The following is a 26195-nucleotide window of genomic DNA, read 5'->3' as shown; positions in this document are numbered from 1 at the left end:
ATTAATGTGGCTATGATACTATATGTCTTTTTTAATGGGCCCTTGTTTTATATGAAGAACTTGATAATATTGAGTATTATGCCAAAGTTAAAGTTAAATTTTGCGTATGAAAGTGTAGTTTTTCTTTATTGACACAACGTTCCCTTGAACCTCCCGCTCCCTTCTGCAGCACCCCCCAAATGCGAAAATTTTAAAAACGCCTAGCCAGACTTCCAAAACGTCCAGAAAGGGGCGCTGGCACCCCCGATAAGAAACATAACTTCAGGAAGTGGTGGACACTCCTTCTGTCCTTTTAAAATATTGTGTTTTCTGGAATTTTATATATTGTATATTATAGTAAGTCAAAAAAATTACCATTACCATTTACCGTTGTACGGCTGAGTTGAGTAACCATTATTAAACTGAACTTTTGAACTCAACTAAACGCCTAAACTCTTTTTATAAATGTCGCGTTTTAGCCGTGACCTTTCTATTTTTGTTTACACTGAAATAAATAAATTTAGATAGTGAAATATCTTCTTTGTAATATTAATATTATAATTTTGAAAATATGTAATACAACAAATTTCAATATCAATACCATTTAACCTGAAAAATTAATGACAAATATTTCGGCGGGTGGATTCGACATTCAGCCGCGGCGAAGTCACGCCCAGCCGGGAGCTTAGTACTAGTAGCCGTTTACGTCACTTCCGGCCGCTGGCGAATATCACTTCCAGCCATAAAAAATCGAGGTAGTTGGCGGTCTTTATATAAATAGTTAGTCTGTGCTAGAGACTGTGTTTGTAGAGTTTTTCTCTTTTGAAATTCCGAATGCATAAACCCTTTACAAAAACTTCATACCAAGCGCACGATCGTTTTTTCTGGACGGAAAATGTTTTCCGATGAGAATTTTTGCATAAAATTCATGGATTCCGAAAGAAGAAAACGATAGCGGAAAATTGCGTATGCGCGCAGTTAAGATTTACATTTCAAAAGTATAGTATTTTTTACTAGGTAAGAATATCGAATTCAAGATAAATATAAAGATTAAAAAAAAAATGCATTCTTATTTTTATTAAAAAAAAAAAAAAAATAATAACGACTGTCGATTTTTTAGTATGCTTATCTCTAGCAAAGTACGTACACACATGGTACTAAGTAGAAATTTATTCATAAAAATAGAATTTTGTGCTAATAAAGAGCATATGAATTGAATGGTACTGGGCCGCCCAAGTCCCTGCTAAAAATCAATATTACTTAAAAAGAAATTACTACTGCATAACCATACAATAAAACAATCAACGTTCTCTCCTCAGCTGCCCGCGGTAAAATTATCAATCGTTGAACGGTGCGCGACGATAAAAAGGTTAGGTTAAGCTAGTGGGATTGTTGTCTTAGATGACCATAATGCTCAGCGATGAGCAAGATAACGAAGAAGATAACTCCAAATCAAAATCGATCATCTCTAAATCCCGAGTTTGAAATATTATATTTTCCATTTGTTTAGTTCATAAGAAAGAGGGTATTATCTTCACCACAATAGAAAACCGATCATGATAAGCCAATTTTAAAACAGAAATTATCGATCTACATATGGCCCGCGGGCTGTATCCAGCCCGGCAAAAAAAATCATTCGGGCCTCCAAAAATTCCCGATTACTGCGTACAAATAATTAATTAAGGATATATTAAATTTAAAGAATTTTATTGTTTGGGTGTGAATTCACGGTAGATATGTTTCGATTTATCAATTTGAATTCGATTTGGTAGTAGGTAGTGGACCCAAAGAAGCAAAAAGTTGGTATTCGGAATTAAAATATATATATATATATATATATATATATATATATATATATATATATATATATATATATATATATATATATATATATATATATATATATATATATATATATATATATGTATATATATATATATATATTTTCCAATCAATGCCGACAGGTTTTTAAAAAAATCAATCCAGTCCTTTTCTAAAAAAGTTGATAACAAATAATGTAAGAGTATCCGATTTTCCTCTCGAGTGAAAATACCCACCCTTTCCCCCATTACGAATTTCAGTATTCCGAATTCGAAACAATTTAGTGTGCGAAAAGGCTTAATCATTGCGGTCAATTTATTTCATGTTGTTTTGAGGCGGTGTTTTGAGGTTCTTTGATTAAACGATATTGTATTTTAAATTACACTATTTATATTTAATTAAAAATTCTCGAGTGCTTAGTTTATTACACCAATCAAAAGAGTGATTTAATATAATGTTTAGTAACTGACATTTTCAAACGAATTCTCTTCGGTATGATGGCTAATTCATCACAGGCTGTGATTCGAGAAGAAATGACTAGTTCTTCGGTTTCTACTGTTACCAATGAACCCATAGCACAGGTAAATATATTTTGTTTTTTAAATAGTCATTTCGAATAAATTTACAAGCACTGTTTTTTAAATTTATTTTTATTAAAATGCAATGTGTAATGCGTACTTATATAATTATCATGTTTGGTTTATTACCTCCCCCCTCTTCCTCACTTAAGATAAATAGTTTATGTCATACTGACGTGGTTGTCATCATTGTACATGATAACACCAGTTTTTTTGGTTTATTCTGATCAACAAGGCTAACATTGTAAAAAAATAGATAAACATGAAATGTAATTTATTTAAAAATATTGCATGCGTAAAATACGCACATTGTCTCCCAATAAGAAGGTATTCGTGTGCTCCAAATGACTCGAGTCCTTTATCAGGCATTACTGTAATTGATATGACCAGAATTGTAGCTGGTCCTTACTGCACAATGATGTTAGGGGATCTAGGAGCTGACATTATCAAAGTGGAACATCCTCTCGGAGGAGATGAGGCTCGTAAATGGGGACCTCCGTATATTAGTGACAGTACTGAGACTTGCTATTTTTCGTCTTTAAATAGGAACAAAAAAAGTATATGTGTTGATATAAAAACATCATCAGGTAAATGAAATATTCAATTGCAAGAAATGTACATTCATACTCATCCATTTATATCCAAATGTTATTTTTCAATGTAATCAAACCATTATGATCAATGACCTACTTTCATCTTTTACTTGGTTAATAATTTCTTCTCCTGTGGTTCTAGCAGAAGATTATATTTGGTTTAACTCAATTCAAAACATTACTCAGAAGGTATGTTTCATTTTACAATATAGTAACTACAAATATGTCAGGAGGAAGCATCGGAAATTATACAAGAGGAACTCTTCAGCTATTGGAAAAAGAGAGGTCATTAATGGAAAAGCCATGACCATAATTGGTCAAAATTATCTCTGTGTATGCAAGTGAATTGGGGAATTGTAAAACAATATTTATCCTCAGTGAACTCGTATACATTAGCAGTGCGACTTACACCAGCTAATATACAACTCTGAATACACTGAACATTGCTTCTATTCTTCTTTTCCAACAAATGTTCATCCGTATTTCCTTTCCCATACGGCAGTAATGTCCTTACGTTATCTGTCTTAATGTCATCTGGCTTATAAAATTACGTCATCTGTATTTCATAAAATATAATTCACTCCTGTATCCTGATACGGTCCCCTATGCACCATTAAATTTAAATTAGGGTCAGAAGATAACAATGTACCAAAAGAATGTTGAAATGCGAGATAATATATATTTTTCATATATCTTATTTAAGTATTCAGTATTCTTGTCATTTATTTCTAGGAGCGTCAGTAATTTACGATTTGGCACAGAAAAGCGATATTTTGATTGAAAATTATGTTCCCGGTAAACTTGATAAGTACGGTCTCGGATATGACAAATTAGCGAGTTTGGCTCCTCACCTCATATATTGTTCAGTGACAGGATATGGTTCAGATGGTCCTTACGCTTCTAAACCAGGGTACAACTTTTTATCATCGGGTCCTTTTGTTATTTTATATGTACATCCTTAACCGGTAATATAAATTGAGGTACATTCTAGATACGATGTTATAGCTGCCGGATATGGGGGGCTTCTCAGTATTACCGGAAGTGAGGGGGGGGAGCCCGCTAAGGTGGGAGTGCCGATGACGGATATGGCTACCGGACTCCACGCCTACGGCTCCATTATGGCTGCCCTCCTACTTCGCCAGAAGACTGGTCGAGGGCAGAAGATAGACTGTAACCTTCTCGCCACGCAGGTGGCTAGCTTGATCAATCTGGGATCAAACTACTTGAACTGTGGACGCGTAGCCATCAGACGGGGAACTGCTCACGAAAGTATCGTTCCTTATCAAGCCTTTAGAACAAATAATGGGCATTTGATTATCGGTACCGGGTCCAATAAACAATTTGAAGCTCTGTGTGAAGTCCTGAATATCAAATATATTTCTAGCGATGAAAAGTATTCTACTAATGCGAAGAGAGTTGAAAATAGAAAAGATTTAATTGAAATTTTACAGAATATTTTCCTCACTAAAAATACCAAAGACTGGTTGAGTATATTAGAAGGCTCTCCTTTTCCATTTGGACCAGTCAATAACGTGGACGAAGTGTTTACAGACCAACAGGTCCAACATCTTGAATTAGTCAAGGAGCTAGATCATCCCACCGTGGGTAAGATAAAGATGGTTGGACCGCCGGTCAAGTTTAGTAGTGGGGGTAATTATATCAGATCGCGCCCTCCTTTACTGGGTGAACACACTACACAAATCCTCTCCCAATTTTTGGGATATACCGATAAAGAAATTGAATCTTTAAAATTTAATGGAGCTATCATTTGAAGTATGAAGGATTAAGTCTATGCTAGCGGTACACGCTATTTTAAGATTGATAAATGTTTTAATATATTATATCATATTTTTTCTGTATTTGTTTGTAATCAAATAAATTCACATTGTGAAATAAAGTTTATGTTTATAACAAAATGTTTTATGTTATTATTTCCCTTCATAATCATTTTTTAAATATACCATATGATAATTTTTCTGATCTTCTAAATATAAGATTTAAAGATGTAGAATTTTCAGTAGTTATCTAGAAAAACAAAAATGAATTGCATATATATATATATATATATATATATATATATATATATATATATATATATATATATATATATATATATATATATATATATATATATATATATATATATATATATATATATATATATATATATATATATATATATATGTATATATATGTGTATATATATATATATATATATATATATATATATATATATATAAAATTATCACATTGATCATACATAGTCTTATTTCATATTACCATTTTGCAAAAATAAAGTTTAACTGTCGTTTATGTACCTCCGGCTCCCGACGCCTCTACAATTATAATAGTACAGGCACAATCAACGGAAGAATGAATTATTTGTAACATAAAGTGATTCTAGTGCAATGAAGAGGATACCGTGAAAAATCTCATAATTATTAAAATTTCACCTAGTGTAAAATCTCTTAAAACATTATCTTATGAAGACCAGTTTCTGAATTAATATCATTAGATTAATAATAATTAACCCTTCCCTTACGGTGCTAAAAACCGCGTGCACCGGTGATATGTATTTTGTACACCATATGAAAACGTGATTTACAAACGGGAAAAATGTAAATATTCCTAAATGTTGTTTTTATCGAGTATAGTTGAAGTTGAAATGTATAAATTTTGTAATGTTAGCTCTGGTTAATACCTAAAAAAGTGAAAAAAAATACATCGCAAGTAACCGTGCGCGTGTACATAAAGTGTGGCACGCACGCATACTCTGAGAAACGTTTGTGTGCTGGTGATTCTATCCCCCATTTTTTTTTACCATTTATTTATTTCCGTTGCTGCAAATGAATAACTTTATATTATAATACTTTTATGTAACACATAAAAGTATTACGGAGGAATACAAAAATTCTGAGCCCGTATCTATTATATTTTAAATTGATAAGCTCATTTTTAAAGTCAAGTTGTAGTAAATACATATCACCGGGAGGGGAAGGTTGATAGCTTGATATTACATGATAATAATTTACTCTTGTACAAAAAGCAGATAAATTCCAGCAATGATGTTTAAAAAATAAAATTCAACCACAACCTAATTTTTTTTTATTGATAAATTATTAATTTTTATAAAAAAGTACAGTGCGCTTCAGATGGTTACATTGACAGTATGTTGGATTATAAAATGTCAGATTATAAAGAGAATATTGCATTTTTAGCATTTGGCATTCGTTCTCCGCTGAGAGCTTTTCAACCTGAATGTAATTTGTCAATGTAAATACATAATTATTATATTTGTTTTAGGGTGCTCAACCTCCCCCTGTGGCAGTATTGAAGCTGCGCAGACCTCGGACTGACAAGAAAGTTGAATGGACCAATGACACAGTGGATAACGAGAATATGAACAAAAAGAAGAGCAAATGTAAGTCCCCAAATTTAATTGCACAACCTGCTGGTTTACTACTGCATTAAGAAATATTATTATAATTTTCCTATTGGCAAGAGAATAAACTATCTACTAGGTAACTTACAACAAACTACATTCAGCTGTGTTAACACATGGTTATCGGGGAATGTATAATTACATTTTTACTTAATTGTGCATAGTAAGCGGAAAACAGAAATACATTTTTTTTCTTTGTGTTGTTGGTTGTTTGGGGGACACACATGAATACGAATTCAAATATAGACGCGAAATACCAGATCAAAAGTAATGTTTCTAGTTGATAATTTGTATTAGCAAACATTACACAATATAGGGCCAGGTATGCAAGGTAATCAGACCATCAACAGTGTAATAAACATTTAAGGCTCAAATAAAAAGTTAACCCTATTAAATTTGGGTGTTTTTGCCACACACCATCAGATACAACACATAATCTTTCACCAAAAAAGATTAAATACTTCAGAAGATATGATTATCAACTTTGGAAAATACCTTAAGAATGTCCCATCACTGGCACCAATTAATTAGAGTGCGAACCCACCTGACAAAAATGTGTTGATTTCATTGAACATATTAGGCAAGGGTGGCCAACCCGCGGCCCGCGGCCCGCCGGGTGTCTACTTGTGCCCCCGGAGCAAATCACACATTTTTTCTTTTAGTGTACACAAAACCACCAAAAGAACATTCCATCGTTAGTAGTTCGTATCATATCCCATATATGGGAGTATTTCACTATCCTGACAATTTCAAGACCCATAATGGCGTCAAGTAGTAAAGACGTTGGACTAAAAGTGAGAAGAGTAACAGAAGAACTGAGAAGTTTTTAAGACAAATGGACTATAAACAATTTTTTCGTGGAATTTAAAACAAAGCCAAAATGCCTGATATGCAATGATTCATGTTGATCTTGTTTGCTTTGAATAATAAAATAAATTTTGTTTTACGGCCTGGTAGGATATCTCATTTCTAAAATCTGGCCCGGCTACAGAAAATGCTGGCCACCCATGATATAAGGTCTAGTACTTAAAGTATTGTGATTTCCAGGTTGTTGCATATATGAAAAGAAAAAAGAAATCGGAGACTCGGATACCGATGATTCAGCTGATGAATGTGATAACTGCTCTGGCCATGTCAGCAGGAAGAAGCATCATCCGACGCCCTCGCCCAATGATGTCAATCCTTCACCACAAAATATATCATAAGATATTTAAATATATTTTTCTCTTTAGATGTTCATACACATGTATTTCATAAGGCATTTCAGTAAAAGTTACATTATGGTGAAGATTAATTTATTATTGTTCAATAATTATTGTTGTATAAATAGTCGATTTTTAAAGTATTTGTAATAATATGGTTACTACAAAATAGTTTGCTACGTACACTATTTTAAATATTAATATCTTTTTTTATCAAATTTCTTCAGCTCAGTAAACATTAAAATTAATATTCAACTAAAAATGTGAAGTTGTGTGGGTGGCACAAAGATGTATCTTGATCAGAAGAAGCTATTGTTCCTATGGAGACTGAAATATTAATATACATATTAATACCTTAATAAACAATGTGGAGCATTGCCAAATGGCGTATTCAATATGATTTCTAAGACATGATTAAATATTTGATAATGTTATCATCCGAGATATCTTTTTATAAAGTAATTTACTGTCTTAACTAATAATTTTCACAGAAATTTCATTGTTATGCATACATCCACGATCACCACTTTGTCTTTTTTAAATAAAATAATTCTCTCTAGAAACTAACATAAAATTTTTGTGATCCTTAAATATGACAGACATTTTCATATCTGTGATAATAATAATTTATATTAGATATAAAGTTTGCAGCAAAATCCATCATATTTTACAAAAAATGAATGTGAATCACAATAATACGATATCTGATAATAAAAGATGTATTCCAAAATGTTTAAACAGTCACCAGCATTGGCTTCCTTTTCGCTAGAATGTAGGCTTTTCAACTGAGTTCTTTAATTATAATCGAGTTAATATTTGTGTCGTATGTATGTATAGTTAGAATTATGAAGAATATAACTACATATAATTATGTGTTACGATTACTGACTTAGATAAAATTTTCAACGTAAATGTATTGCTATTCATGAATTTAATATTTTCTACGCATTGTGAATTCTTTTGTATACAAAATGTTCAACAAATGTTTAAGGTTCAATAATACATATTCGCCATATACAACCATACGTATGTATTTATTCCTGTGCTGATTGAAATCATTCTATTCCAGATTGTCTCGCAATTTATATTTTTATAGTATAAATATTTCATTGTTACTACTTTTACTTAGTATTTATAGAATGACTGCAATGAAGGCTGTTGAAATTGGAATTTATACGTGGATGTGGTGTGAGGAATAAAAGAAGGTACATGTTTGTTAAAATAAATCATGTCATAATTATTTAATGTAATTGGTGTAATTTTTTCGTTACATACATATGGATATTTTTAATGTGACATTTGCATACTTTAAAGAGTTCTTAGAAAATGCTATTTAGAATATTTCATAATGTGTAGTAAATCAATAGAAAATATATCGTAAGATTATTGACATGTTCTTTTAAAATATTTTGTGATGTCCTTTTATTGTAGTTGTAACTTCTGTATGTATCTTAACACCAAATTGATGTTCACCGAGTTCAGTTACTCCTTGGAGTAGGCTCAGCTCTTTTAATGAAATGTAATTCATAGATGTTGTATTTCACATAAATGTTGTTGATTTTAAGAGTGTATCTTTTTTTATTTATCTTACTTTGTATCAACTTACATATTCCCTTTAAATAAAAAAATCATGAAAAAATACAATACTTTATTTTAATTACATTTGTCCAGAGGTGGGCGGTGATTATGGCAGGTTTGTATCTATTAAAAAAAATATGTACACTCTGTTCACAGTTATTTTACCTCTAGTTTATTATTATTATTATTTATTTGGCAGTGTAAATAATAAAAATAATAAAAAAATTGAGGTAAAATAACTGTGAACAGACTACATATAATCTAAATACATTGAATTAAAAAAAAACCTTTATGCTCCCAAAGGTAGATAGGGTAGTGCACCATATTGGAGCAGTGTTATCTTCTGTTGATTTTTAATTACATGATGATCGATCCTGCGATCTGAGCACAACATAGGGTGGTATTAAATAATTATTATTGCGAAAAATCATTTATATTTATTTTGATCTCTTTGGGGATCAAATTCCCAGAACAATCAAGTAAACCGTTACACTGTGGAGGCGGTCACTAAGCATCATCATTACATCAATAGGTCTATTCTTTATGAGAAGTTTGTCCCGGTCTGTAAAGCATATTGAAATTTAAAAAAAAAATGCACCGTTCTAGTTGTTACCTAAATCCTGTGAAATTTTTGTTTTATTTTTTTATTCTGTATTTTAGGTTTTTTTTTACAGATCTGTAAACACTGAAAACTTTCGTTTTACTTACAGTTATAAATATTTGCTCGTTGCCATGGTAGCGATTTGTTTGCTATATCAATAAATTAAAATGTTTCATTTAGTTTTTTTACAAGTCTTTGCATTATTTGACTTACAATGACATTTTGTGTGGATGTTGTCTCTGAAGATTCCTTTTATGAAAATTTAATTCTGGGTGTTATCAAACTGTTGGGTAAATCAAAATACACTTAAAATTTATTTGATGATGTACTTGTAGGCTTTTAAAAAACTCACTACAAAATCCATTAATTTTGTAAAATAAATATATAAAAAGAATAGTATTAAGTGACTGTTCATATAATCTTGTGCTATAAATATGGTTACGCACAACCATTCTTATCTACATTATCACTAACCATCTCTGACATATCTACATAAAAAAATGTTAGATTCTGATATATAAGAAGGCGTCTTAAGGTGGAGACTGACCGGAGAATTTCATCGTAACATCGCTCGTGGCAGCATCAGAGAGCATCCGAAACTATGGATGGAGCGCTCGGCTCAGTGTACTGACTGCCTGAATGCTCGCATCGTAACGTGTTACGTTACGACGAAATGCTCCGGTTAGTCTCCACCTTTATATGCTGGTTTTGTGAAATACATTGATGGGACTTATTTTCAGAAGTTAATCCACGAATATCAAAAATTACTGTTGAGCGTAAAATGCCCGTAGATCGAGGAGTTTTAACATCTTGGGAACAGCGACATTCGGTGGTTCTCCCAGAAGACATCCGTAATTTTTATTTATCGACTGATGGATTTAAGTTAAAATGGAGTTACCAATATTCTCGTAATGTATTTACATAATTTATGTAATTTTAAAAATGTATTTAAATGCTTAGTCCAGTAGGGTCTACGAGTCCAAGATGTGTATTTTGAATCCTATCTCCAGGATTACTGCCGAAAGAACAGGAAACAAATTTTTATCAAATATTATCTTGTTGACTTACAAAAGAATGAACAAATGAACATGCTTATTTGTATTTTAGAGGAAGATATTTTACCTGTTGGAATGATAAATGTAAATTCACTCAGTGATCTAACGCTCAGTCCAGGATTGAAGGAATTACTTGATCAAGCAAATAATAAAACAAATAATGGTGATAAAAAACCAGCTATTGGACCAAAGAGTAAAATATTTGAAATTGATGATTGCAAAGGAAAAGGAAAGGTAAGGACACCTGGTTTCAAACGTTTAATGAATCATTATTTTATATCCATTATTACAGTTAAGTATAAAGTGACCAGATGTGTTATGATGGAATGCGGGCCACTAACTAAATAAATATGGTTGAAAAATTTGTCGACAAAATTAAAAAAAAAATGAAGTAGGATGTCCTGACCGATACAAAACTAGGACACCCAGCCACCCAAATGCGACATACTTTCTGGGATGTGGTTCAATGTGGAACAACTCAAAATCTGGAACACTCCTAGACAATCTGGTTATTTTAATCAACTAACTGCATCACTATTTGAATGGCCGTGATTTACTTTCATTTTTATGAACTATGTTTAAATGGTATAGTTAGAGAAACCATTAGACCCGGTGGATATTAACCCTTAGCACTCCTATGTGAAATGTAGCCCGACATTGTATTTAATACTCCAACTCCGATGTTGACTATATATGGCGCAATTTCTAAAACATAAATTAACACACTCAACAGTATGACTAATGTGAAACCCTTTTTAAAATCATTGTGTAAATCAATTAAGTAATTAATTTACAAAAAAGTAGTAAAAAAAAACAAGTAAGGATTGCTAAGAGTATTTGATAATGAATGTAAACCGCTCTGTGCAATTGCAAATTCTCCAATAGAGATCTGTTTTATTTAATTTTTATTTTACAACAATAATAAATAAATATATATATGGCGTTTGTGCACTACTCGTAATTTTACCATCCGGCAGTCCGGTTTTGAAAAATGAAAGCGACTACGACAGTTTACCGTGATTGAATTTATGCGCAACGTGTTCATGCACCGATCAAGAGCACTGATCCGAAGAAAGATGGACAAAAGCACAAGCCAATCATCGTTTTAAAACACTAATTGACGTGCCGGACGGTATAATTCCGTGTAGTGCACAAACGCCCATACTCACAATATGTAGGTACTAAATTATTTCATTACAACGTAATTGTTTATTTTTAATATATGTAATTATTATTATGACCAGGCTTGCTTGATTCATATCGACAATCATTGGTCGATTTGGTTATTGGATAATGAGGGCAGTTGGACTTGGTTGGCGGACTCATTTGTTTACTATTTCCGGATGGCTTTAGTTCACCAGGGCATTCCGGGGTGGCAAGCCGTATTCTCTAAATCTGGCGTTGTACCGTGGACTGAGGTATGTTATGTGGATTAATAACATACTCATTTTAAATGTAATATTACAATATACTAAGTAATGATTATAAGACAATGTTTAAACACATTTTCTTGTCTTCATTATACATTTCTTGTTTTCACTATACAGACAGAAGTCTACTTTTTAGATATTATCGAAAATAACTCCTTTCAACGTCATATATAAAAAATCTTCAATTTTCAGTTGTGCATGTTTTCGGAATGCCCAGAAAATGTACTATATCCCAGCAAAAGTGGCATATTTATAACTTAATATTTACCTGCTACAGGGCAGAAAGTGTTGTTTTTGCATTTTTAATAAAAAGTATTGTTTAATTATTTTTTAAAAATACTATATTTTTCAAACGGAGAAAAAAAATTCAGGTTTCACCTAAAAAGATCTCGGCTGTCCAAATTTAAAACACAGTAAGGGACATTTTTTGTAGTAGGTTTTTTTTTGCATTTATGGACTAAGTAGACTCTACTTAGTCCAAAAATGCAAAAAAACCTACTACAAAAAAATGTCCCTTACTGTGTTTTAAATTTGGACAGCCGTCTGTTCCGCAGTAAAAAGTTCAATAAAAAGTTCAAATGTTCAAAGGCTTGGTATTTATTTTTAATACATTGCATTATATTTTTAAACTTTAAAAACGATCTCCTGAAAAATCAAGCTTTTTGATATACGTATGACGTTGTTGAAAGGAGTGAGCGATATGTTTGGTTGTAATGAATAATAATTTATGTTCTGACTTTTATTTCATAATTTTTCATTGTTTTTTTTCCCCGAAGCAACTATTTCTGTTGTTGGCTCCACATTTACTAGAAGACTCTGGCGATGGGAAACGACCAAATGGATGCATGAACGACGCTCCATTAAATCACATAGATCCGGGTATTTTTAAAACTCCACCAAAGAATCCAAAGGGGTCAACTTCTAAACATCAATAATGTGATATATTATTAAAAACTTTACAGTATTTGTGCGATAGAAAACTGGTGTTTAAGGATAATAAATAATAAAAACAACTGCGTAGCGATTTTTTTTATTGTATTACGAAAGAAATGTAATAATAAAAATGAGATTCGGTAAAATTATAATTTGTATCCTAATACAAGAATATTCAAAGTAACAAAGGTAAAAAACACTTCTTAACTATGATGTATATATAAATTCACTTAACAACTTAACAAATTTGACTACTATATAATTTGACATTATATTGTTATTTAAAACAAGTTTCGCTGTGTAAAAATTGTAACAGTCATCAATAATTAATTTATATAAATCTATTAACATTCACAAAAAGTCCATTTTACAAAAAAATGTGTATGACAATTTATGAAAAAATATTGGATTTGCTAGATATAAAATTTATATATGATTTGAATAAAATATTAAAAATGTAATGCATGATCCAAAGGCTAGAAAATTATTATAGTAAGAAAAGTTTAGGCCAACAGAGTAGAAAATATTTTATATACTAAAAAATTATCAACACAATAAAAATGCCCAATAATATTTTATCTACATACATATATGTTATATTATGTATATCTCTTAACAATACAACTAGAGTGAAACAAATAATTATATTATACTTATAACTATTTGCTGGACGGATGGAATTAAGTAAAGGAAATTATATACTTAAGTTTTCTTAGTCATAGTTTAGTAGAGACCATACTACATATAATAAAAATATCCTAGAAATAGAAGTCTTATGTTTAAAAAAGACAATAGATAATTGAGTAACATAATTTGTATTATTATTGTGTAATATCAATCAGTAACATACATTGAAATGTATAGAAAAAACGAATGAAGTCTATTGAGAGAAATGTACTAAGACGAGACAAAAGCTCATTTTGCATAATTTAAAATTTTCAAAGCAGCCATAGTTTTAAAAATATTTTAAACATGGACAAACAATTTCCCAATCACATACATACATATTTTTTTATATTAAAGTGCATACTTACCTTTTGAAACATTTGCATTATGAATTATATTAAATTATACAGAAATTGGCAATAACCATAAAATGAAAAAGCACAAATCAGTTTTATTTTACTATGCCATTTTATATTGTTCTGAATAAAAGTTTTTTTTATTTCAAATGTTTACACATTTATATTATTAATATAGGGTTTCTAAAAAGTTAATAAACCTTCATGAGAATTATTATAATTAATAATTTATCTAGGATTCAGACTCCATTAATGAGGTTTTTTCATACAAATAACATCAATAATACTTATTCACCTTTCAAAATTATTGTATTATTAAACTACGCAATAGCTACGAATATAAATTTGAATTATTTATGGTGTTAAATATTCAGAAAGACGGCAGCATTAACTAGGTGAATTCTTTAACTGTCAAAGTTACTTATTTTGATAATAAAAAAATGGTATTATTATAAAGTACTTTATATCTAATGAACATGGCAAATTTGCAAGTTTCTTAAAAGTTGCAAATTGAATTTGTAGATGAATATCAATATGTGATAATAACTCAATAAGTCCAATTAACGGGAACCCATTGATGGTTAGTGGAAAGTGTTTCTAAAGCTTCAACGACTTTTCGGAAGGTGGTGTCAAAGTCGTGGTTAACGATCACAAGATCTATGTACTTCTCGTAAGTTCTCTGCAAACACGCACTCTCCTCCAGAGTTGTTCTCAAGTCATCTTCCTAATGAGCGTAAAAAATCATATTACAATTTACTCGGAAAAAACAAAATGCTCTAGTAAAGCTGCAAATATATGTATATGAATTATTTAGGGATCTCAATAAAGTACATTTTCCATTTCTTTATATCCATAGTAAAAATTAGCTTTTTGTGTTTTCGATGAAATGCATCGATAATATCGTGATGCGTTTCTGTGAAAACAACTAGCAATTAATTTTATTACAATAGTAACTCATAAACTTCATACAAAACAGAAATAAATACATATTGGCATTCTTAGAATCTTTAGAGCACAAACAATTTGAATTATGTACCTATATGTTTATGTAGATAACTAGATATGTATATACATATTCAAAATCAAGGATAACCACAGGCTTTCTAATTCTCTAATATAGCTCAATAATAATAGAAGTAAATTTTAATAAATGTAAAAGCATATCTATAAAATAGTAAAACACAAATAGTTGAAAGACCTACCTCATACAGAGAGGCCAAAGACTCCAGAGTACGAGCCCTTCTAGAGCTGAATCGGATGGAACTCTGCCTGTCAAACTGGTAAAACAAAATAACATGCAAAATGAACAAAAAAAATGAACAAACATGCTTAAACAAAATAAATATTTCTTTAGTAGCACGGTAAAATAAACAGCCGAATTAAACATCTAGGAATGGTAAACACTAAAAGCATTACCGAGACATACACATTGGTTAAAGCCATATCACATTTTCACCAGTCTGTGAGCTAGTTTACATTTAAAATGTGTGTAATATTTATTTTTAAAGTTTAATAAAAACAAACAATCATGTCAATTCGCAGGGTCAAATAAGACAAATCCTTATGGATCTTTGAGACATCAAGTATATCATCACATTATTATGGCATCTTGTTAACATGTAAGTATTTCGGCTCAACACAGGCTATGCCTAAAGAGCTGTAATATATATAATTAATAAAATGTAAAAACAAATCTATCTAAAAAAAGGTATAGTTATATTATATGAGTAAACATGAATAAATCTCTTATTGTCTCGTTGAGGCTACACACAAAAACATCTGTCAATTAAATAATAATAGTGAAATAATGATGAGGATCAGGTTTATCTTTTAAATTCAAAATTACCTCACTATTATAAAGATTATTCCTTCGCATTTAATTTATTTAAAAAATTGTTTTTATCTGACTGAGAATTGAATATGGCACTTCATGCACGGTGGTCAAAATTGTTACATACAATTAGAATATAGATGAAAAATCATAAATCAATTGGGAAAAATTCAAACAATTTACATGTTTCCATTTAAAAATAAGTACAGGAGAATATGAAATGTATATTTCCAATATTTACCAAATCCTTCTATATAATCAACAGTTTATTATAAATCCAATAAAAAATATGTGAAGTCATATGGAAATATAAACTTCATATTTACTTAAAAATTATAAATCACTATTCAAAAGGATAATACGAATTTGGACTGTAAATTTAATCAACACAAAATAAATGTTGAAATTGTTGAAGAGGTACGTACATATGTATTTCACTAATAATGGTAATACATACACAACAAAATGGCACACAAAAAATTGTTTTCCATGCAAAATTATTATTACAAAGATACTTTATATACTACAATAAGACATACCTGCAAGTTACGGTTCGAAGAAAGATTAAGATTCCTTAGCTGGTCCATTCCCGGAGATGCTATAAACACCACATACGGAAGGAACTCGCGAGAGTTATGGAGAAGCTTTAACGATGCTGGAGAACAATCCAGTACGCACATTTTACCTGAAAGAATATTATAAAGATTCAGTAAGCAGTAACATTTATGTTTCTATTAAAATAATATAATTTGAAAAGAAATATAATTTGAAAAGAAATATAATTTGAAAAGAAATATAATTTGAAAAGAAATATAATTTGAAAAGAAATATAATTTGATAATGTTTTTACTGTTTTTATTTCTTTGTATATATATGGTATCTATTACCTTTCTATGTTTAAAAAGAACTTTCAATCTGAAATAGATAGGGTGCCCACATACCTTGTTGGATTATAGAGCGGATAGAATCAAAATGAGTTCCATAAAGATGACCATTATGTTCACCATACTCTAGGAAAGCACAATTTCTGATGTTCTTTTCCAATTCCTCTCGTTCAGAAAACCAATATGACACACCATTTTCTTCTAGCGGTCGTGGAGGACGCGATGTATCTATAAAGAAAATTTAAAACTATTTTATAGAATAAATTTTTTTTTAAATTGAAATATATCATGAAAAACTTTTGCTTTTTTTATTTACGCGGTACGATAGCGGCGAATTTTGACGGATCGCTGTTGATAAGACGATTCTTGAGAGTCCTTCTTCCGACACCTTGACACCCGATAAGAACCAGAGTTTTCCTATTAAACGGTGGCATTCGAGCTACTTCCTCGTACAAAACTAAATCGGCGTTATCGAAATCACTTGCACTTCGTGATTCATAAACAAATTTGCGTTTTTTCTTTGAAATCTGAAATAAAAATGAATAGTTTAATACACGAGCTATAGTTTAATCATAGTTTACATGAATAGTTTAATACATAAAATAAAGTAAAATTTATTGTACCCAAGTTCCACATATGCTGATCTTGTGAACAAAATCAGCCTCGGGAGGAACATATGCTTTTCTTCTTTCTTCTAATTCGGGTGAAGGAACCAACCCGACAACATCTGGCGCTTCTACATTGCAGGCTTGCCACCAGTTCGGATCTTTCCTATCCGTAATCTAAAAAGACATTTTGACAAATATATATTTTAATACAAAGGGTAAAAAACAAGGTATTAAATTATATATATTTAACAAGATATTCAAATCTACCTGTAATATGTCACCTCGTTTGAAAGGTAGACCTATTTCTTTACACGGCAGCAGTGTATCATCGACCGGATTGTAATCGAACATTGTTCGCATATAGCACTGGAATTAATAAAAAAAGCTATTGTTAATAATTGAAAAAACATCGAATTTACTAATATGTTCAACTCTCTCTAATATATTTCTCTCATGTATAAAGTTAGATATTTTCTAATTTAATTTTTTATAAATAATTGAGTCATTCTATTTTTTCAAAATTACATTGACTAGTTAGGGTAAGTCTCCATTCTAAATAATTTTTAATTACTCCGATACCTAACCGTAATGGATTTGACTTTTTGGCCATCCAACTTGTAAATTTTGGTACCTCCATTTATCATCATTAGTCACTCTCATAATTCTGCATGGGAGAAATTTAAATACTAGATCATACGCACATAAGCCTGATCTCTGTTAGAAGCAAGACATCAGGCCCTCAAATTATATGATTTGTGATCTTGGGCATAATTAACTAGCGGAGGTAACCAAAGCGCAATGTATATAGTAAAAGATAACTGACAGTAAACAAAATAGTAAAAAATCATAATGTATGAAATAAAAAAAATCATAATGCATGAATTTTCTGATAAATAAAGTAGATTGTACCTTGAGATTCCTGACGGCGTTATTGTTGGGGCTGAGGCGGTTGTTGGGGCCAACCTTGAGCGTGATGTGGTTGGAGGAGCGGGCGCACTCGGCACGCAGCTGCTCGGCGGAGCTCACCACGGAGCCGTTGACTTCCAGCACCACGTCCCCGGGAGCCAGCAGCCCCTGCTGCGCCACGGCCCCACCCGCCAGCACGCGAGCTACCACCAGCTGCCCGTGCTCATCCTCAGTCACCTGAACATAACCCAAACTGTTCAACGAGCGAACTTTGGTCTACAGGTTAGCATGGATGAAACACCCAACCTAACCTGGATACAAACATGATAGAAACAGAATTCACGTTGCCAGATTTACAGTCAAACATTCACCCTATTATGGCATGGCACCTGTCTATTATATAATGCTCCATGTGAGATTTTGACTACAGGCTTCATGGCAGAAGACCGAGATCCTACCACTTTATGGACCTATTTCTGAAAATCATTATTTAGCCTTTAAATTTCTAAAGCGAAAATATATTAAGTTATAAGAGGTAAATGCAGTGTACAGTCTGCAGTGAAAAATAAGTAAAATAGATTGACAGTGGATGAATATAAAAATGAAATTTAAAGGCTCGTCAACCGATAAATGCCAAATAGATACCTGGTTAAAATATGGAAAAATTAATTTTGGTACTATGTGGCTAAAATAAATAAATTGAATAATCAAACATTTCATTACTTTTGCAATTAAATGCTTTTTAAAAAAGACACCCTTAAGATTAAACATAGATAGGATTAAACTACAATATTAAATGATATTCACAAGTGTTTATTTAGATTAATCAGTATTATTTACTAAGGTCTTGTAGCAAACATGGTTTGAAGGCTACGAGTACTGCATATTGCTTTATTTACCATGGATAAACATGGTTGATTAAATTATTCTGGATCTTGCTGTACACACGTCAGGGAGATGAATAGACCCTTGAAATGTTTGTAAGCACAACACATGTAGCATGGAACAGATTAATTTTATTAGGACTTGGGTTATGTTAAGATTTGCAATGCGCTAATGAATCAGTGATATGCACTACATAAACTGAAATACGATACATATAGGTAAATTTTTCTTGATATTCTTTTAAAATACCAATATTAATGTTGTAATTTATATTGTTATCTGTATTTTTGTATATAAAAGTTAATTTTTTGTAATAATTTTGTTTATCACAGAAATAGTTTTACATGGGAAGTAATAACATATTGTCGTAAACCATGCGTTTAGAAGCTTAGTCACATACATTATATGTAATACTTTTATTCTCAAGTTAAAATGATATTTAACTCAACTGTTTTGCTTTGAAAAAACAAAGAACTTTCTTACTGTTACTGATTAAATACATAATAGTTAAGTACTTTCTTTACACACACACACATATATTTATATATATATATATATATATATATATATATATATATATATATATATATATATATATATATATATAATATTTATATACCTTTGTTAACTTTATTATGAACACCTTTTAGAATCAAGTTATATACTGTGTTCGTTGTGATAATTTTACATGAAATTTAAATCATATTACAATGAAAAGGAAATAATAGTCCTGCATTGCATGAACTAAACGGAGTTCCCACAATTATAGTCAAAAGATTGACAGCAAAAACATAAATGTGTGTATTTATATAATGAATTTCATCATTACAACATTTTTTAAGTCAAGTAAAAAACACTTTGAAAGTAAGACACTAACGCAACATAGGTGTTCTTGAGAACTTTTCAATTGAAATAATTTTCGGATTCCTAACTAAATTGAAGGAGGAACAATAGTGTATCGTTTTTTGTTGTTGAAAAAAACAGGTAGTAGCTAGAAGTAGCAGTTGAAACTGTTTTTATATTAATTTTTATTTTTATTTAGTTCAACTGTAATATATATTTTATATATATATGTATATCATAACGTATATAGTAAAAAATATAGTGATTCGATGTTAATATGTTAAGCGTAAAATATCTACTAAATGAACTCACTCAAAAGAAAATATATTGTCATTGAACTTAGCAATTAAACTCATTTAGCAGTTGCCTCACATTTACTCATCTATCTGCCCACAGTTTATTTATTCAGAGGTAAAGCTGACCCCAATACAGGTGGTCATAATAAATTACATGAGCTTCAATTGGGTCACTCCACAGCTATTGCTCATTTTTTTAAATTAAATTTATCATATATTGTAAAATAAATATAAAAAAAAACACAATACGCACCATTTTTATGTTACATTTCCACTTTCAGGAAGTAATTATTTTTACTCCTCTTACTGTATTTATTATACTACGCCATAACAATATAATTGTTTTCAAAGATTCTATTGTATGTATGCTGCCTTACTCATACGAACGTACATAATACGTCCACTAGATTATCGCCAAATACAACAAGCCGTATCCCGTACGTTCGGGTATAAAAAAGTATACCCGCAACAGCAGAAACGTTCATAATACGTCAAATTGTCCCTACTCGCCCTACGCACACGAATACATTATACGGCGCGTTTAGCATTTTGAAGTCAATATCACTGGCTACCTATTTTTGCAATGTTTGCAGAATGTGTCGAGATAATATTTATTGATAAATTACATTCAATACAAAATATATTTGTAAAAATATTCAATAGAATGTCCTAGCAACAAAAAAAATCCGGCGACATCTTATGCTGAGAGCCTCTGACTCGCAAAGGGTCAGAAATAGGTTTATTGTTTAAAAAATTGTCTGGTACATTGTAAATAATATTGTTATCGAGAAATCTTATGAAAAAAAACCCAATGATTTTAATGACAAAAAAAATCAGTTGAGAGTACTCACAGTTAGACCGAGAGGTTGATCAGGGTTCTTCCTCACACCGACTATCTTGATTGCGTCTTTGGCTGGCATTTCGCCGTCGTCGCCAACAAACACAGAGTTGTCAATTATGTCCTCCGAACAAGCTACACTTAGTAAACGAGACACCCAGAGGGCACCAACTTGATCATGAGCATCAACTAATGCCTGAAAAACAACGCACTATTAATTTTGTTACCAAATGGACATTTTCATTAACACATTGTTTGCGGAAAATGCTTAAAAGCGTCTTTTACATATTGTTGGTAGAGAGCGGGTGACGCTCATAAGCGTATTTGATTATTTTTGGTGGAGCGTGAGAGAGTGGAGAGTGAGATAGTGGGTTTGCGGTTAGTTGTGATTAGGATATGACCCTAATTAGGGTCAGGGTTGATGAAAAAACCACCCGACAACAATGTGCTAAGAAGAAAAATGTCAAAAAACTTATTATATGCATATAAACAATCTAATACAGTAACAATAATTCTGCAACATACTAAAAATGCATTTTTTTAAATGTAATTTAGTGTCCCTTTCGAATTAGTAAAATTTCGTCATAGTAGTAAAATTAGTAAAAGCCGTGTTAGTAAAATTTCGCTCGGGTTATTACAAATATGAATGAGTTTACTTATATGTGTTATAAGTAATATTGAGGAGGCACAGTATGTTTGTCACCTTGATTACACATTTTGTGGTTAGAACAAATTCAAACTGTACTCAGTGAATAAAATAATAAGTATGTTCGATAGAATTATGCTTGGTAATATCATAAATTTAAATATCAAGGATACAAATGAATCATAAATAGTGAGACATTGCAAAGGGCTGATAAACTTATTTTCAACTATGTAAATACTTAAAGGAAGACAATATTTTTAAAGAAACTTTAATTTGATGCTAACAAAGGGAAGGACAGGTGATAATGTTACCTTAAAATGCGGCTTTGACAGTAATATCGCAAGTTCGGCTTGTTCGATAGTTCGGATGTTGTTACCTCTGTATTCACTTAACTTTTTTATTATTTGGACGTTGCCCAAAGAACACGGTTTTATTGGCGGTGGGGCGTCCAACTCGTAATCAGAATTCTGGAAGAAAAAAAAGTAATCCGTTGAACAAACAATCTAATTAGAACATTCCACTCGGATTGGGCGTGACACTTTAATGTAAATATTTCAAAGATTCTAATTATTGTAAATGATACATGTAATAGAAATAGAACTGACACCTTAAAAGCAGAAGTTTTCTAATAAAACAACTAAGAATTACACAAGTTTTATGTTATCGATTTACAAAAACACTACACGACTCCGAGCCACGAACAAACGTTGACAAACAAGTGGCACACCCACTACACGCACACTTTAGGGATGGGCATACTACTTGTGAACGAGTAATCGATATAAAATTTTAATGCAAGCGAAAAAGTTTTATTGCATTAAATTAAAGGTTTCGAAGTAAAATCCTATCATTTGGTAATAAACATAAACAATTAGTAAAAAAGTAAAGTTTTATTATGGGTTAAATTGTATAAACATTTGATTTACTTTCATTCAAAAATTAAAGTCAAACTCAATTAAGTAAATTTATATAAACGAGACTGCATTTATTTAATTTTTGATTTAAATACTGTATAAATACAGAAAAAATACTTTTACGCCAATTATCGATTTTTAATATTTTGTCGACTAAGTTGAATAATCCGAACCGAACATCCCTATACAGATCAGGTAAAATAAGTGTTGCCACCGAAACCACACTAAATATAAACGTGGCGATGTTGATAACCTGCTTCAAGGCAGGTGTATTCAAGTAATAACTCAATTCCTTTTTATTGTGCATTGGTATGATAATAATAAAACATTTATACGAATCACGCCTGGTTAATTCTAACAATATTTTAAAAAAGAAACATGAAAATTAAATATCGTAATCAGATAATTTATATAATTTTACTCTAAATAATTTAATTTGAAAATAGAAAACAATGTGCCTATTTTGAAGAGGCAAGTACTTACTCAACAAACGATACTACTAAAAAACCCTCCACTTTAGTATGATAGAACATTCTTCTAAAATTAATCACACCATAAACTTTTTTTTAGAAAAAACGCTTTTTTGTTTATTTTATTTTTAATGGCAGTAGATACTTTACCTTTATTCTCTGATGCTTAGGGCTATCAAGTAAACCCTGTAAAAATATTTCTTCAGTGTTGTTCAAATTCACTTCATTTACGACCACTTCCGGTTCTTCTTTAATTTCAACTGCAAAAAATGTAAACGTACTATAACTGTATTTATAAATTGCACCTTCATTGGAATATTCATATATACTTTTTATTAACGATTTTTTTCCGGTTATAATAGTTATCCTTTAAAAATATTACATAATTTCAATTAAAGAATCCTTTGCTAGATATTTGACCAAATGTCCAGCAAAGGATTCTTTAGCATTAAAAAAATAGACCACCATTTTCTAGTACCTATGTATTTTTTAATAATGTTTAACAACTGATTTTTAACCATTCTTTTTCGAAATTCTTTCTAACGCATCCGCGATCTGTCAGTCTATAGACAACCGATAGCAATATTTCACATGTTGCATGTACTGTCATTTTGTATGTCTTCTGTGATGTCTGTAAATGTTCGATGTTCTGAGATAATACAATTTTATTTTTGCATTAGAATGATAAAAGGGTTAATAAATAGATAAATGATACTTCTACTATCCTAACAATAATTGAATTGATTTTTTTTTACGATTGACCAAATCATCACCTTAGATACATATATTTAACACAAGGTTAACAATTAAATTTAGTAAAATCCGTAAGGTTAAATTTCAAAAAATTGAGATTTTTTCATGCATATCGTTAATCGACCAAATAAATACACTAGAGATAATTCATAAAATATTGGTAGCGATATAAATTATTATTGGATATCTCGTTAAACATAACGAATGAAGATTACGTTCGCTATCGGTATCTGAAACATATGTGTTAATCGTCAGTGATTTTTTTCTTAGAGATTTGATTTTATGTTGTGTCGGGTTGTGGTCCCGTGGTTAGTGTCGCGGACTCTTAAGTCAGAGTTTATCGGTTCGAACCCCTCTACCGCAATTCGATAACTATTTCTAATAATGAGCCGCTTAGGCTTACGGAAATAGTATGAAATTGAAATATTTGTGAAAATAATAAAAACACAAATATTTCTCTTTAAAAAAAAAAACAATGAAAATTTTAACTAGATGAGGATTCTAGGCGTAATATCGTTATTCTGAAAAGACTTTTCGTTACACGGTCAATTTTAAAAGGTAATTGTGAATACGCGCAAATGTGAAATAATGAAAACATGCGTAGGTAGCACTTTTTAATATTCTGTGAGTACATTTTACGAAAGTCAATGGGAATGAATGAAAGGGTGGTTAGGGGGAGAGAACTTTAGTAATATAAACACGTCCACGCCCAGCGACCATCCATTTAGTAAATATGATAAAAATAAATACTTTTATAATTTTTAAAAAATAAAGTATGTTTTTAGTGTTATTAAATTTAATCTTGAAATAATAAATTAACACGATATAATAAATATCATTATTTACCACGATGAAGACAAATAAAACGGTTATGTATTAAAAAATCGAGAACGTTCTTGTATAAACAGGATATCAAAATTAATTTCATTGATGATAAATCATATACTGTAGTGTGATTATATTATTGGTTACTATCAGACAATATGGTAAACCAATATTTGGCATATAAGAATTAAAATTTTGTGAAGCAATTTTTACACGTGATGGATTGTAAGATATTTCTTGGTACCAGGGTGAACACGAAAGTCTCGTTAAGTCAATAAATAAAATTTATAAAAATAAAAATCTGGGAAAACAACTAACGGTCTCCACGGCGACGGCCTGACGTCACATAATCTCGGTATCCTCGAATGTCATTTGTGAACCTTCCTTTCCTGCGTCCAATCATTTGAATTAGATATCGAATAATTTATCTTATACGGAATAATATATCACAGGGATGAGCGTTAGTATTTTCGTAATTATAAACGCATAGCGAGCTATTTTCACTACCGAATATGACGTTTGTACTGGGCGATAGCTTTCCGCGGAACACGCGGGCGTCGCGACGTCCGGAACTTTACAGAACTGAGCGGCTGCGCGCGCACACTCTGCCTATACGTGCGGAGCTTTTCCAGCGAGCTGTGTTGCAATCATTACACTATTCCGCTCTCTGAAAATATTTTATCTGGTCAACGGGTGAAGGTGAAATCTTCAGGTAAGGGATCAATATCTCAGTCATCAATTTAGGAACTGTCACTTATCGTAAAGGGGTGAGGGCAGGTTTATGTATTTTTATAAAACATTACATTACAGAAAGCTTTAATAATTGTGTCGTCAGAAAAAAGCAAACGACATTTGTTTTATATATTTATGCACACACACACATATATAATATATATATATATATATATATATATATATATATATATATATATATATATATATATATATATATATATATATATATATATATATATATATATATATATATATATATATATATATATATATATATATATAAATATGTGTATATATATTTTTAAATTCAAGAGAACGTCAATTTATAAATATTTTAATTCTTAAATTTGATTAAAAAAAAAAATACTCGTCTTGTCCTGACAGTGGTAAAAAGGGCACTGTACTAGTAATAATAGAGCTTTTTCTTAGCCGTAAATTACACATAGGCTGTCATACGCAAGCGTGGCATATTAAACATTGTAGTGTTGATGCATTATTTTTTTTTCAATCATTCATTCGATTTCTGA

General features: G+C 30.8%; 4 protein-coding genes across 6 annotated transcripts; 3 read left to right on the top strand and 1 right to left on the bottom strand.

The window, feature by feature from the left end:
- The first annotated feature begins 2103 nt into the window (after positions 1 to 2103).
- On the top strand, positions 2104 to 9259 carry LOC148302969 (E3 ubiquitin-protein ligase PPP1R11-like). Its single transcript, XM_088270738.1, has 3 exons — positions 2104 to 2381; positions 6275 to 6392; positions 7461 to 9259. The coding sequence occupies exons 1-3, from the start codon at positions 2295 to 2297 to the stop codon at positions 7616 to 7618; spliced, it is 363 nt and encodes a 120-aa protein (XP_088126864.1). The 5' UTR covers positions 2104 to 2294; the 3' UTR covers positions 7619 to 9259.
- Positions 2524 to 4887, top strand: LOC148302970 (succinyl-CoA:glutarate CoA-transferase). 2 transcript variants are annotated; one of them, XM_088270736.1, is made up of 3 exons: positions 2524 to 2965; positions 3704 to 3881; positions 3963 to 4887. In XM_088270736.1, exons 1-3 carry the CDS (start codon positions 2641 to 2643, stop codon positions 4741 to 4743), a joined length of 1284 nt encoding a protein of 427 aa, XP_088126862.1. In that variant the 5' UTR covers positions 2524 to 2640; the 3' UTR covers positions 4744 to 4887. The 2 variants fall into 2 exon arrangements, with proteins under 2 accessions (XP_088126862.1, XP_088126863.1); XM_088270737.1 differs by having other exon boundaries at positions 2881 to 2965; positions 3117 to 3881.
- A 662-nt stretch (positions 9260 to 9921) lies between the features above and the next one.
- Positions 9922 to 13214, top strand: LOC148302968 (tubulin polyglutamylase complex subunit 2). The gene is made up of 5 exons (XM_088270777.1): positions 9922 to 10084; positions 10535 to 10702; positions 10902 to 11083; positions 12094 to 12267; positions 13056 to 13214. Exons 1-5 carry the CDS (start codon positions 10009 to 10011, stop codon positions 13212 to 13214), a joined length of 759 nt encoding a protein of 252 aa, XP_088126903.1. The 5' UTR covers positions 9922 to 10008.
- A 79-nt stretch (positions 13215 to 13293) lies between these two features.
- vari (MAGUK p55 subfamily member vari) lies at positions 13294 to 25517 on the bottom strand. Of its 2 annotated transcripts, XM_088270769.1 has the most exons (12): positions 25252 to 25517; positions 23506 to 23615; positions 22283 to 22438; positions 21339 to 21521; positions 18467 to 18700; positions 17825 to 17923; positions 17573 to 17731; positions 17266 to 17476; positions 17007 to 17177; positions 16605 to 16750; positions 15437 to 15511; positions 13294 to 14958 (listed from the first exon to the last, which is right to left on the bottom strand). In XM_088270769.1, exons 1-12 carry the CDS (start codon positions 25334 to 25336, stop codon positions 14782 to 14784), a joined length of 1806 nt encoding a protein of 601 aa, XP_088126895.1. In that variant the 5' UTR covers positions 25337 to 25517; the 3' UTR covers positions 13294 to 14781. The 2 variants fall into 2 exon arrangements, with proteins under 2 accessions (XP_088126895.1, XP_088126896.1); XM_088270770.1 differs by lacking the exons at positions 23506 to 23615; positions 25252 to 25517 and adding an exon at positions 22579 to 22737.
- Between the last annotated feature and the right edge of the window lie 678 nt (positions 25518 to 26195).

Source organism: Brachycentrus maculatus, unplaced genomic scaffold, assembly GCF_059751285.1.
Source record: "Brachycentrus maculatus isolate JH-2025_06_01 unplaced genomic scaffold, ASM5975128v1 h1tg000395l, whole genome shotgun sequence".
Lineage (NCBI taxonomy): Eukaryota > Metazoa > Arthropoda > Insecta > Trichoptera > Brachycentridae > Brachycentrus > Brachycentrus maculatus.
Note: the sequence above shows the minus strand (reverse complement) of the source record. Positions and strands in the feature narration are given on the sequence as shown.